The sequence below is a fragment of the Amblyomma mixtum genome, chromosome 4 (genome assembly GCF_055824585.1).
Source record: "Amblyomma mixtum isolate Tamu chromosome 4, ASM5582458v1, whole genome shotgun sequence".
Taxonomy (NCBI): Eukaryota; Metazoa; Arthropoda; class Arachnida; order Ixodida; family Ixodidae; genus Amblyomma; species Amblyomma mixtum.
The window spans coordinates 85,830,440-85,845,465 of NC_143015.1; the positions used below are offsets into that span (position 1 = coordinate 85,830,440).

The 15,026-nt window shown below is 47.5% G+C and overlaps 1 protein-coding gene across 1 annotated transcript in view; it reads left to right on the forward strand.

The window, feature by feature from the left end:
* Positions 1 to 4,444: 4,444 nt before the first annotated feature.
* Positions 4,445 to 15,026, forward strand: part of LOC149347291 (uncharacterized) — a 54,040-nt gene continuing 43,458 nt past the window's right edge. Inside the window, exons 1-2 of the mRNA XM_089586987.1 lie at positions 4,445 to 4,595; positions 10,394 to 10,547. Coding sequence (XP_089443113.1) covers positions 4,481 to 4,595; positions 10,394 to 10,547 — 269 coding nt within the window. The 5' untranslated portion in view covers positions 4,445 to 4,480. The remainder of the gene's footprint in view (positions 4,596 to 10,393; positions 10,548 to 15,026) is intronic.

A 15,026-nucleotide genomic window follows, 5' to 3' on the forward strand; every position in this document is an offset into this window, starting at 1 on the left:
CAAAAGTCAACCACACCAACACCCAATACTGAGAAATATGCATCCGCAATGCGACGACGGAAGACTCAAGGCAAGCGCAAAAGTCTGGCACTCTATCTATGGCAACGTTGGAGAAACGTTATACACGGACATCCCAACACACCGGATGGCTGAGATGACTGCGGAGGTGGCTGACTGGAAGGGTGACACAGTCACAACCACCGAAAGCACATCCACAGGCCTCAATGGCAGCTCATAGAGGCAAAATAAATCCAAGACATTCAGTAACACTTCGTTCATTTTTAGCAGAATTTTGTGCCCCATCTTTCAGAAGTCTATATCAAATGGTTTGCTCCCTAGAGTACAGAAAATCGCCAAAACGATCCTTAAGTTTAAAAATGGAAACAGAAATTGAGCATAAAACTCTCACATCTTTTCTCAAACCTGCATAACGTGCAAATTACTCCAGCGCATTATAGCTTGCCTGATTAACTGTAAACTGCTTAACTGATTAACTGATTAACTGTAATTTTCTTCTTACTTAAGCAGTAGGACTTCCGGAAAGGATCTTCATTTGACTCGTAACTACAAGTGGAGTTCATCCCTGAATTAGAATTGAACATGAACCCTAACGTTCAAATACGCTGCCTCTTTTTATACTTTTCAAATGTTCCGACCGCGTTTTTAACACCCGCTTTTCGTCAAAATTGCCTGCACTTCACCTATATTCTTTCATAGAGTCATGGCTTCGTACATTTATATCTTTTCGCCAGCAGTACACGGCAGTTAACAGTTTCGCTTTCTCACTTTTTCACCCAACACCAGGTGTGCCTTTTAGTAGTGTTCTTGGCACCTTATTATTTTTATCATACATAGATGGCTACCCACTGAGATATCTTCTTGCTGATAACTTTTTGCTGATGACTTCATCATTCACCGCTTTAAAAATTCGACACATGATAACCTTATGCTTGAATGTTCCTTTACTTTCGTTGGAATTCGTGCAATAAATTGCAATTTACTGTTATAGTTTCCTATAATCGCTACATTATAATCTCGTTCTTCCTTTCCTCTCTCTAATGGTTGGCACTAGAGGTACTTAGAAGTCGGAGTTATCGTTAAATATGTCTCGGTAAGCATTCGGTAAGCAGAAACTCTGCTTACCGAATGAGCCGCGGCGCTCTAACATGATTGATTTGATTTGAGGAGGAAACTCGAAAGGCTTTTTTTTTTGTCTTAAAATAGTTACGTAAATGTAGCGGCTCTAAAACGGGGCACGGTACGCAGCTTCCGCGAAAATGTAACGCGGAGTTCGCTTACATCATGCTGCGCATGGGTGTGTTTTTCTGGAGGAGGAGGAAAATGCTTACTTCAAATGGCAGCACGACTTTCTTTCCTGAAATGAATAATATAGGTTTCAGCCCAAAGCCGTGATCACAGGCGTAATGGCGGCTTCATGGTTGCCCCTGATGGAAGAAGTGGTCGGTCTGTTGTTGCCATGCCTTCGCATATTTGAACGCGCAAGACAGTCAGAAATCTGACCGGATTGGATTGTCACACCTGCTTTTCACAAGACGTGCAAGCGATCAGGCGGAGCTCACACAGCATCGTTTCCGCCTTCGGGACCAAGGGTTCGAGGTTCAAGCAAGGAGGACACTATTGCGCTACTACTACTGTGCAACGACTACTCCCATGGGTGCCAACCCCAAGCAAAATAGTCCGTTGTCCCGTTGTACATGTGCTGGCCTAGCGCTGCAGCTCCGTGCCGTGGCAGTGCCCGCTCATCGTCGCCTTCACGGTGGCACTAATCAGCTGATGCCACGTGTCCGTTCTCTCGTAGCAATGAAAGAGCCCTCGCCGGGTCACTATGGTCTGTCTGCTTCAGAATTGCGGCGTGCTTCCATAGCGGCCTCGTTACCAAACCTACCACCCAATGCGGCACACGACTTAGTCATTGCCAGTACGAACTCCGCAACAGAGATCTACGCAACCACCAAGTACTACACATAGCACAGGACAGTCTTCGTTAATCTAGACAGTGCTTAAGAGCACAAAATATAGACGAAAAATAATGCAGCCATCATGCGTGCATAAATTAGGTCAGAATTCATGGAAATTTCAGGCACAGTTTCAGTTACAAGGAAACAACAGTAAAAAGCTGCTTTCAAATTGCAATCGAAAGTTGGCAGCATTCTCTGTAATGTTTCGGATGTAATTCGAGCTTGGCTTCAATGCCCTTTCGTTTGACAACTGCAACCGCCACATGCCACGAGGAAAAGTTTCAGATATGGTTCGCAGCTATTCATTACCTGACTGGAACAGTTCTTGGTCGGACGAAATTCGCTTAAGATGTTCTGTTTTTGTCCTAGCGGGTGTTTCAGCGAACACATTCAAAGTTTCTAAATATAGGCAGTTCGCAACTGGAGCAACATTCATCAGGCACAAACGGTCACCCGCTGCGGACGTCACACATGCGCTGTTGCTCCGAAGAAGGGTAGGGAAAGAAAGCGAAAGGAAAGGCCATGCAAGTTAAAACAGTTAAATTAGACCACGAGTGTTTATGCCACAGTAAACTACATTGGAAAACATGGCACTTATGCTCAGACCTCATCCGAACCCATATCCGAGCTTGAGCACTCGAAAGCGCGCGGGCAGCATCGCACGCGCAAGCATCTACACAGTCGTTTTGCTGCTGTGCTGTGGGAGCTCGCCGGCCAGTGGAGCTCAGAGGATGAGGAATGCGGGAAACGAGTCTTGGTCACACAGGTCACTCACTGATTGCTCATCGCGTGTCGCCCCCGGCAGCAGCCAGCGGAGACGGAGACTAGCCAACTAAGGCACTCCGCACAGGAGGGCGACAGGGCAGTGCTTGGGCCAAGGCTTGAGCAAATATACCAAAGGAGTGCGTTTAACCACGCTTGTTCATAGTACCCTGCTAAAGGTCGAGGGCACGGTGGAAAACTAAGCGCGCCTTGCGGCTTCCCGGGCCAGTGGCCGACTCTCCGTTCATTTCCCGCTCATGATCTCTCGGAAAAATAACCCCCCAATAATGGCGACTCTAGGCCGAAGTAGGACAAACAGGTGGGAGGGTGACTGACGGCGGTTCTCGAAAGAGCTTCCGTTGGAAAGAGGTAAAGGAGTGCGTCCAGTCTATTCCCGCAAACACTACACAGGCAGATCATACATTCTCTACGTGGACACAGCTCAATACACCCTACCAGGCTATTATATCCCTATCACCGCCTAACAGGATGGCACTATCGAGGCTGCAGCCACTCTCCATGCGAGCAACCTTCCGGAGGTAGAAATTTATACGGTACGCAAGATCCCATCGTCACTGAAATCGGCACCGACTCCGAAGGTGCGTACTTTAACCATCAGCAAAGCATTATGACAACAACCACCCGACGCATTCTCGCATCAGGACACAAGCTTATCCAAAAGATAACCCTGGTGATGGTTACTGGGCATGTCTTGATCCGCGGTAATCAGCGCGCTCAAGCGCTGTCTCGAGAACAATCCCTCCGGGCCCCGGAATATCGGACACCCACAACCACGCGGGAAACCTCGCGGGCTCTACTCACATACCACCAAATCATCATTCTTTACAAAAACAGCCGCTTCACCCCCCAACCACCTCACAGTACACTGTATCACAATACAGTGTGGTCTGGTGCAACTGCCGACAAACTGCTACATCCCACCTTACCTCCTTCTTTGCTACCACCCTACCTTGACTCTTCCACTTTGCTCACCGTGTGGGGCGGCCAAGACCCCCCTCATGCAGTACCTGTGGGAATTCCTCCAACCAATGGCAGTTTCCCCCATACTCAACCCATCCCCCTCCTCATGGGAGGCCGCTCCATTAAGCAGCTTTTTTGACAATAGCGAAAACGTTTATAGCAAGAAACTGTAAGCTTGCAGAGGGGATATCTGCGGCTATATTTACTGTTTACTGGAATCTTACGACATATGAAAACATTTCATTCATAAATAACTTCCAATTGAAACATGCGCTTGTCCAGAATTCCTCGGTATATTGGTGTATAGGGAAACTACAGCAATAATTACTGCTTTTGTTGAAAGGCTTACATGTTTTCGCATGTTTCTGTATTCATATGCAGCGTTTCCTGCTGCAGTGCTTCGTTGCTACATTGACTGGGTTTGTATGTGCAGCAGTGCTTTTAAATCAATATTTGCGTAAATTAAATAAATAAGTAAATAATGAATAAATAAATGCCTTATCTGAACTTAAAACATGACTTAAAATGCCTGAAACATGCCTTATCTACTGTTCGTCGTGCACATAGTGGGCTCTGATTTCATGTTCGCCAGGCTGTCGCGCATTTCCTGGCACGGTAGCATGCCCGCAGCTGGGACAAGGAGCGGAAACACATGTCCCGCACCACACTCTGTACTGCTCCGCAAGAGCACCCAGCTCCTTCATTCGCGCATTAAACTCTCGTGTTGTTGGTTAGGTAGTCGGCAGCGTGCGGTTGTAATGGCCTGGCTCGGCTACAGTCCCATCTTGAGGCGGTATTCCACTCGCTTTCCCGTGATCGCTGCCCGGGCAGCGGTGGTCAGCGACGAAGTGCTCGCCAGCCAAGCAGGCCTCGGTGAGTTTGATTGCGTGAGCACCACTTCTTGCCTGCATGATTTGCGATGAGGATGATGCGTTCGAAATGTTACTACTGTTTTTCTTTTTTTTCAAACGATAGCTGTGTGCGGCTTATTCTTCGTGGGACTTGTACTCACCGTCGTTGTATGGGTAGTACGTAGTAAATAAAAACTCCCCTTTTAACGCTAAAGGACGGTGTTGACCAGCTCGTCCTGAGTCATAACAGATATAAGAAGCGGCTGGTCACCAGTCCCGTAAGAGAGTGCCGAGGAGGCATAACGAAGAAATGATTAGCAGACGCGTACTTAGCTGTGCCATGAGGGACTGGTGAGTCGGTGCTGCGGATGATGTTTCATCGGTCGTTATGTTGTCCTGGCATCAAGCCTTAGAGGAAGAGCAAAGAAAGGGAGATGAGGGGAGAGTGCAGCTATCGCAGTGACTCCTTGCTTCCGAAGGAGCGAGAAAGACACAACATTTCTACATGCTAAAGAGAGCTAACAAAGCAGAATTACCAAGGAGAAATAATACACACACGGAACTGTTTGTTTCCCGACCTGACACCGAATTTGGTAACGATTCCTTGCTCTCAGCTATTGAGCCGGAGGACGTGGATGCGATCCCTACAACCACGGCTGCATATCGATGTAGGGGAAAAGCATAAGGCGCCCATGTGCTGTGCGTTGTCATCGCACATTAAAGAACCACGCATTATAAAAATAATCTCAAGCCCTGCACTACGGCATTCCTCATAACAACAGGCCCACAATTTAAAAGGCCTAGTTCTATTCGTTTCTGCGCTTGTTTATTGGACTTTGGTCGTGTGGGCTTTAGTACCAAAGCCGTGGAGTTATATCACGCAGTAGCTGACAGTTATGACTTCACAAGCGACAGCTACCAAATATGTAGAAGGGCAAGAGAAACCGTACCGTTACAACACTTTTTTTTTGTTTTCGGAGGCCCTCGGGCAGTGTGCATGAGGCAGTAGCTCGGCGTCAAATAGTGAACGGCGATACGTGGTGTTGCGTGCGCACTTATGTCAAATGAGTCGATTTCCACTAGCCGTTGATTCAACAGGAGGATGTGTTATCTTCTGTGGAAGTGCGGTCATCACCGTCAGTGCTTAAATACGGACATCATTAGGGATTAGTTAGGTATACAGGCATGCTTCGTTAATATGTCCATTATGGTTAACACGAGAAGAACTTTTCATGAAGCGAGTCGTCCCTAATAACGAATCATGAAGACAAACAAAAAAGTTTTTGTGGTCAAGGTGCACTTCTGAGCATTGTGATGGGGTGTGAAGTGGTAACTAGACAAATTCGTGGCAGCTCCAAGTGAGTTTTTGTAACTGCCATTATCTTAGCATAATGTAGTGTAGTCTGAAGCGGCTGAGTGGCATATGACTCTCATGATGCCGTCTAATGACGCGAAGAGGTGTCCTGTACTACGACTGCTCATATACCACAAACCTCTAGAACATCTGTACTAAGTTGGGCGATAGCTGCTGAAGACGGCTTACAAACTAACACGGGCCGCAGAGAGCATTTATTTTGCAACTATTCACGCATTGTGACAAATGGTAAGGAGCGTTAACACGTTTTGGCGGGCTAGTTGGTTAAGCATCTTGAATAAACAGCGCGAACGAAGACGAGCACAAAAGACAAGAAAATGGACGACACAGCGCTGTGTCGTCCATTTTCTTGTCTTTTGTGCTCGTCTTCGTTCGCGCTGTTTATTCAAGATGGTAAGGAGCGTCGAATTTCACCATGACGCTGGAAAGCATGAAACCACAAAAACAGAGGCATCATTCTGGCGTGACCACTTTCGCGCTTTCTTTTGTTAGTATCCAGCACTGAAAGCAGAGGAAAAGAAACATCTCGTTTTGGGAGCTTACACTTTGTTGTCATCGCTCTTCATATTGACGCGCCAAGAATGCATGGACCTCAATAGGCTCTGAGCATTTTCGCGTGGTCCATCGTTAAGAGAGCGAGTTTCCGCATGAACGAACCGAAAGTTGGGAAATAATGTCGCAATAAGAGGGCCTGTAATATAGGGACGACTGCAAACGACTGAAAATGATATGTGAAATATGTGAGGTATTTCATTGCTGACTTAGATTTTGTAGTCTTGCATCAAGATAAAAAGAATAACATCTTGCAAGTCAAGCGCTACAAATATGAAGGACAGTGAAGAAAAGAGAGAGAAAAACTTTGTTATCAGGTATTCGGAGCATGCCCCTGGTTCCCCGCACGACCCCACTATACTGAAGCGTTTAAATTCCTGACGTCCATAACACTGGCAGCCCGGCCGGTGGTGCTCCGAGCGCAGCACGGTCGCACAGCCCTCCCAGGTCTTGAAGAAGACACGAGACAAGGACTTCAGTGCGATCTGTTTTGTTGGGCTACGTTTGCAACATATGATCGCCTAATACGCCGAATACGCCAACTCGCCGAAACACGCCGTATTGTTAATAAAAATAACACCGTAAGAAAAAAAAAACTCACCGCTGCTGAAAACAAAAGAAAATTGGTTTTCAGGAAAGGGAATAAAGCAGTAACTTTCTCACGTACGTCGGTGGACACCCGAACCGCGCCGTAAAGGAAGGGACAAAGGAGGGAGTGAATGAAGAAAGGAAGAAAGAGGTGCCGTAGTGGAGGTCTCCAGAATAATTTCGACCACCTGGAGATCGTAGCACAACACACTGGCGGCTTTTGTGTTTAGCCGGCATCGAAACGTGGCCAGATTGGAAGCCGGGAAATCCGGCTCAGTTGCCGATAGCCTTAGGTCCTGAGCCACCGCGGCGGGTAGGCCACAGCTGCCATCCACGTGCTTTATAGCCGTGTTTCTTGATTTTTTCTGTTTCACTTTTGTCAATACTCACTTTTACTTTATCCCTCTGAATCTGCTGTTATGATTTTTTAGCAAGCTTGTACATGTGCACTTCCGCGTGTCGCCCGTTTTAGCATTAATTCCTGTCTTTTTATTGCATTTTAATGACATTTGACAAGCGTTTCCGTTTCGCTGTCCTCTGTCCCTCACCTTTTGTGTTGGTTTTACAGCACGTAGTATATATGTAGTGCTTTGCTGTTCCGTTTCTGTTTTTTTGTGTGTGTTTTCCGGTGAACTCAGTTCTGTCAGTTCTATGCCAGCTGTCGCAGCCTCCGTGCCTCACTCACGTTTAACATTTTACCACTCTCCCCACTCCCTGACGCTACCTCCCTTTTCGTTGCTTCCTCTTTGTAGTGAAAGATTCATATAACTTTCGCCAGTGATGATTGTACTCAAGCACACGAAGACATATACGTTTGTCGAAACGTTGGCTAGTAGTCTCAGGCTCTCTTCCTCTTTTTGTTTAATTTTGTTTTGTGTTTTCATTAATTTAATTTTTCTGACGGCTTTCTACCGCGTGAGATTTGTGACCGTTATTTCAGCCGGCCGTTGGCCTTATGACATCGGTTAGGAGTATCTGTTCTCGCTTCGGCGAGCGCGGCTTCGGCCGCTTCTTTTTGAGCAGCGTCCGCTCCGGCGGACGCAGTTGTTGCTGCGACGCGCGTCTTTTCTTTCCTTTTTCTCTTTCCTCTGATCTTTTAGCTCTCCTCTATCTGCACGTGGCAGCGGTGGTGGCTTGGCTCGAGCCAGTAGCAGGCCCGTGCAATTTCCTTTTCATCCTTCTCTCAGTCACAACAACAACAATGACATCGGTTGAAACGCATGCAGCAGTTTTCTGTATCACTGACTCCAATGCTGCGAGATTTGAATGCGGATGCTTTGTGAGCGCATATCACCACCTTTGCTTTAAGGTCAATCTTAGGACGAGGAGCCGGTAGGACTACCATAGGTCGAAGCCGAAGTTTCTGCGTAAAAAATGCATTTTCATAAGCAAACTGCAAGAAATTTGTAAACTTAGACGGTGAAATTTGCACGGCTTATATCGAGAACAATGTAACAAATCTGAAATTTTCGTCTCCGTTTTTAAACAAAACCTTTACATCCGGAAGCAACGGCTTCACATATGCACAAGTGGAAAAGGCTTATTTCGGAGAGTGCGTGATTCGACCGGCAAGGATACGCACATTTTTGAAAGGCTGCATGACATGCAGCTTTTGGAAAATGTGGCTCATTTGTCGGTCCTGCATGCATGTAGCATTGAATGCCTACATGCAATAACGTAATCGGTAAGGCCGAAAATATATCTGCTGTAATCAACATAGACTTAGCTATGGAGTAGGCGTGACGAGCAAAATATCGCCGATAATTTAGTGTTTTCATAATGGTGGTGGTGAAAACCTTTTATTTATTTGAAGGCCTAAAAAACGAAAATTATGCAGAAGCATTGCGGGTGGCCTTCAGGCTGCCGGCTGTGGCGTCTAAGTCGTGCCTAGTCGCGACGTCCTCTGCCCAGGTCACCAGCCGAAGTTGGAGATTCGGCTCTCTGCTGGACAAAGCAGCCTCCCACTGCTGCGGACTGTTTAGGTGCCAAGAGGCAGGGGGCAAGTGTGCCAGGCAGGAGAATAGGATATGAGTGTACTGGACTCTTGGGCTGTCACATATGCGGCAGGCCGAGAATTTCAGACACCTTTGGTGGTGCAGGTTTAACACCACTCAGTCTCTTCAACGATTTTGAATAGCGGTGGGGAGTAGGCCTGCCTCACGGATGGCCGTGCGTCTGGTTTCGACCCCGCGTCACACGCTGTAACTCACGGTCACTAGTCCATTCATTTAATTTCGACCTCCGGCGGGCACTATGACGTCACTAAATTGCGATCAAACGCTATGGAGATGCTGACATTACCTTAAGATTGGAATACAATAGCATTGAATTTGGCATTGTCGTAACTTCTATTACGAACCCTTTGTGCATTTGCGTCAGTTTATTTCTGATTTTCAGTCAATCAACAGCCATTATCGGACTGCTAGCCGCAGTAGCAGGTATCTGCTATAATATAATGGTGCCAGCAGTCGCAAATATATTTGGTTTTGATTTTCATTTTGATTATTAATTTTGGTTGCTGTCTAGAAACTAGGTTCCTAACAACTGGGGGGACAGCTTCTGATAACGTCAAAATAACGTACTAACAATTAACTGAAATGCCGCCTGCCCCGATGGACAAGTTGCTCACAGTCTGGTGACGAGGTTGCCACCTGCCAGAATGGCAGGTAGTGATGACGTCACGAGGTCACGTAGCCTCTCTGAACTAATAAGCAAATTTCGTTTCGGACATCGGCGGGGTTTGGGTGTCATTACAACTACAATGCTGTCGCACCAATAGGCATGGCACGCTTCGCCTGCTTTCTCTCCCTCAGTTATTTACTCACCGCACTGCTTATTGCACCCACGCCGCAGGTTCGGGGCATGTACCCTTTACTGCTGTCGCATTTAAAAAGGTCGCTCTTCTCCTGGCGACGAAAAGAGAGTAATACTTTTGCCCCCCCCCCCCCCCCCCCCCTCCCACCCACCCAAGCTCAGGCGTCAAATGTGTAGATCCAGCTGCACCCCCACAATCCAGAACTGTGCATTATTGAAAGGTTTTCATCTCCAGATCTGTATGTTGTCTTCTGGCTCCGCATGTTGCGGTCTCGTCTGGCAGAGTCAGTTCAATAAATTTGTGCATGCGCTCCCAGGGGAAATTAGAAGCGGGGGCAGCCTGCACCCGGTGCAAGACGCTGTTGGCGGCATTTCCTCTGCCTCAGGTGGTCAGCAAAACAAAGCCGTTAAGAGCATGTCCACTATAAACGCTAAGCTGCTACGCTGACGCAGGTTCCGATTCCATTTCTACTTTCTTTCTTAACGCGTAGATGTGCTGCGTCGCGGAGGCAACGCGGCCGACGCTGCGCTCGCGACTTCGGTCTGTATGAACGTCCTGCAACCTTACACCACAGGAGTGGGAGGGGACTGCTTCGCCCTGTTCTACGACGCCCGAACCAAGAGGGTGCACTGCGTGGATGGAAGGTAAGAGCTCAAATGGATCTGGCCTAAAAACGCAGCCAGAGACACTGCGCTTTTTCTACTGATTTAGCCATCGACTGAGAACAAACATCATTGTACGTACTGTCGTCGTGAAATGAAACGCGAACCGGACAACTGACACGCTAGCAACGATGGGGGAGGGATTTTTGGGGGGAAAACAACACTAGCCTATTTGGTATTAGCGTTTAAGTTTTGAAGACCAGTCTTTACAAGTTTTAATGAATGTTGGGTGTCTTTCCTCGACACGACTTAATATATTTATGCTTGCATGCTGGCAGTTGAAGAGTCTTGTTTATGTTTCATTGCACTCCCAAGGTACCTCCGAAATTTGCTCCGATCCGTGGGAGAACTGCGGTGCTCCGCGGGGAATAATACAGGTAATGCATCTCGTGCATAGTAAAGGCAATGAAAAAGCTGTTGCCAGTGTGAAATTGAAATAAAGTAAAAGGACCATTTTTATCGCTGTCTTTGAAGCTTTCTATAATTATAAAAAAAATGAAGTCATATGAGGGGGATTTATAATCTATATAAATTTGAATACTGTATCAACCGTAAGCCGCTGGCTATGACAGAAGAGAAATTTTTGGTTGACGAAAGCCGAAGGTTAAACAGCAGACGAAATATTTTATTAGGAAAAGAATAAAGAGCCAGTTTTTGTGTAACTGACGAAGAATAATTATTACTTCCGCCACAACGCAATACTTTTCATTACTAACGATCCATGCGCCCGTACGAAAGTATTTCACTTGAGGTTTCGATGCAACCACAGAAACGCGCGTGCGGCTTGAACTCAGTTTACCTTCTGTGATGGATCAGAGTGTGGCTAAATCAGAATTGAGTTATTCGTTGCTGAGCGTCTTAGTTGCAGACAGAAGACCCGAACTCAGGCACATTGCCAAGAAGCTCACAAACGATTATTTTTGCACCATCCAAAGGCGACAGATTGCTTCTACCGTCTATTGTTGCAAGCACAGAGGACAATTGCACAGATTTCAGTAGAATTTCGTAGCTGCAAAAAGATTCCTCCAGATCCGAGGATCGAACCCAGCACCTCCATTTGACCGTGGCTGTCATTCGACTTACAAGGATAAACTGGCCAGCTAACAGATTTAATCATCATAACCATCTAGGCGGCGCGCACTGGAGATCAGAGCCTTCCGCGCTCTCCAATTAACCCTCTCTTGTGGCAACTGCGGCCATCGCATGCCCGTGAACTACCGAAACTCATCTGCCCAGTTGACTCTCTTCTGCCTTCTGCTACGCTGGCCTTCGCTTCAAATCCAGTAAACTATCCTTAACCACCCTCGGTTATCTTGCCTTCGCATTATATGTCCTGCCCTTGGCCATTTCTTTTTCTTGATTTCGACTAGGTTGCCATTAAAATGCGGGCTAAAATTACTTTCTTTATACCATCCAAATAAAAGTTGCTTCTTAAATACTAATTTCCATCAAATCTACTCCGTCTTGGGGGGTTCGTCATGAAACATTCGGTCATGTTATCTTCGTTTACATGTTCTGACAGAACAGAGAGCTTGGGAACGTGGTATAAGAAACTTGCTGTTTCGTCTGTGAATGGTCGGTATTTGTCTACAGATAATATGCGGGGTAAAACAATATGCGAGAGGGCGTGAAAGTTCCGACATGAAACAGAAGCGTTCAGGAAACGGAGATGAAGAGAATCAGTGCCGCATAAAACGACTTCAGGCACTGCGCACTGAAGCCATGCGTGCGCAGCCTCTTTTAATGGTAACTAAATGTCGTCGATGGCGAAAAGTGCATAAGATTCTTCGACAGATACGAGTCTTCCTTCACTGTTGAGCTGACGTGGATCGCGCGTCTCCGGTTACATGAGATTAGTTTCGAGCGAAGAAATATGAAGTAAGACTCACGGCTCACCGAACGAGAAGACATCATAGAGTGGCAGCGAAACTACTTGAAAGATATTGCGGTAGGAAGGCAGCCAGACTTTAACCTAGATTGTAGCAGCGGCTACTTTTCGCCAACGACACCGCCACCACAAGGCTGGGCTCATCGGACATGCCGAACAGACGGAGTGCGTAAATCGTCTGCCGCTCACCCCCTTGAGCAATCGCCGCGCCATCACGCAAGATGTTTTTTGCCCGTCAGGTGAGCTTGTTTAAAGCTCGGTACTTCACCTCCCAACTGATTTTTTTTCGAGATTACTTCCTCACCTTCCTCACCAATATCGACATCTCTGCTGTGCGATGTATTTCTGCGTCAGTCGGCCTAAAAAATCGCGCCCCAGAATACTTCGTGCAGTTTGTACCACATCACCTACTGACAGCTACCCACGCTTTTGTCCGTCAAGCATCACAGCACAGCTCGCTTGATTTCCATAACGTAGGGCCGTTTCGAGACCTTGAGGGTCGTTCGGGGTTGTGCACTGCCGACATTAATGATTCCGCTTACTCGACCGCTTTTGAGAGGCTCATGAAGGCCTTCTTTGCAGACTCAGTTGCGTCTCACCTCCCTCCGCGTCTCTGAAATGCGAATAAGGCGTTCTGCTATGTTCATTGGTCCAAGCACCTCAGTCTCGCTCGTCATCGTGTCTCATCGCATGAGGAGGAGAGCCCTGTAGCAGCTGCATATTCGGACACGGTCTTCTTCACCATCGGCAGTAGAAGATTACGAAGAAACCCGAACTGCGTGACATAGAGCTTGGGTCTGGGATTCCCATGCTGAGTAGAGAGAGCAAGTTTTACGGTTCGGCAACACATCCGGCACGGGTCCTATTGGCGTCAATGTTCTACAGGATGATGAGTGAGTGGTCGTAGAAAACATGGCCTCAGTGACGCGGACGGACGAAAGAGTAGCTTGTTACAAGAGAGAGAAAGGATTAATGCGAGGTAGTAACACGTCTCTGGCCAGCTACTCGACAACAAGGAAGAGAGAAAGGAGAAAGAAACAAGGAAGAAGTAGGGAGTTCGCTGGGCGCATCGCCTATTGGAGATGAGTGCTTCATATAAGCATTGCCCTTCTCCTATGGTAGCCTCAAACCACCTTCACAAGGCCGCGGGTGTGCCATTCTTGGTACGAGCTCCTTATTTTGCACTATGACAGCTGTTCGCAAACCTGTTTGCACTAATGGAGAGGGGCTTACCAACAGATGTCAGCATGTGTTTCCTAACACAAAGAGTGCAGAATATCACGGGGAAAAGCGCGACAGCCGCCTAAAGATCTGGTTAACTGGTGTGCTACAGAAGCTGCCCAACAACGGAGTTACTGCGGTGGACAAAGCGCTGCGCCATTCACAGCGACACAGATTGCTGTTAGGAACCTCACGCAGATTTCTTCAGCAACTCTGAAAAACGGAACAGGTGGTGAAGACTACCAATGCCCGTGTTCAGCGAATAGTAGTAATAAACTTTTATTTCCTGGGTCATTCAGGACCTTTCAGGCCGGGGAGCTTAGTCCATGGCTCCATTAGCTGCATGTATTCTGCAGGCCATGTAGATCAGCCATCACTGTTCCTACGGGACGGTGCCGGATAGAGCGCCTTTTCATGATGACGAGTTAGTGGTCTCAAACGTGAGCTGGGTGCAGATGATTACGGCACTCTCATGAGGAGTGCTATACATTGCATCGGGCGCAGCAGGAGGAAGACCATGCTGACGTTGCTAGCGCGAGGGCTTGCAGCATTGTGTCTATGGTGCAATCAAACCGCTGTGACGTCAGCTCTGCATAGCTCTCAAGGACCCAAGTCAGTTAACTGCGCAATGGCGGCGGGACCTCACTACCGCGCATTACATAGGTGCTGCGTTAGGCTCTTCTAGGCCAACGCATATTCGCATGCTGTCCGCGCCCGCATTCGGCTTGCGCGAGATGGGAACAGATTTTCAGACGCTTTTCATGTGGGGAGTAGGTGGATCAGGGTCAGTTTCAACACTTCAGTGTTAGCGCTTTAACCACTGAGCCGCCGCGGCATCTGTAGAAAGCGAAAAGTTAGATGCTCGAGTATTGTGTATTGTAAATGCGTGTTAAAAAACCCGAGGGGCATAATTTCCTAGAGCTCTCCACTACGGCGTCTCCATAGCCTGAGTCGCTTTAGGACTTGGTACCCCATAAAAATAAACCAATTCAAACTTCCAGCGATAAACCGCCCCTGTGCTTTATGCATTTTAGGTGCACCGTAGTTGACCATCTGTTGCTGCAGATGCGCTATCCACGTGCACACGACGGTGCATTACCTGTTGCCGCGACTACGGAGCCTTCATGCGTACAAGCGAGGCAGTGACCCCGCTGTTCGCTTCCATTTACCCGCCTCACTCAACTGCGCACCGGAAAAAACAAACAATAGAGCGCGAATAGGAATTACGGAATGTTGAGTCGCACTTGCACAATAATAATACCAATCAAGGTGTGACATGCATTTTGCGAGGTGGTACATAGTCGCCGGCCTCCAATGGCTCCGTTGTGGAATTCAGAACAGTGGCCACTGCA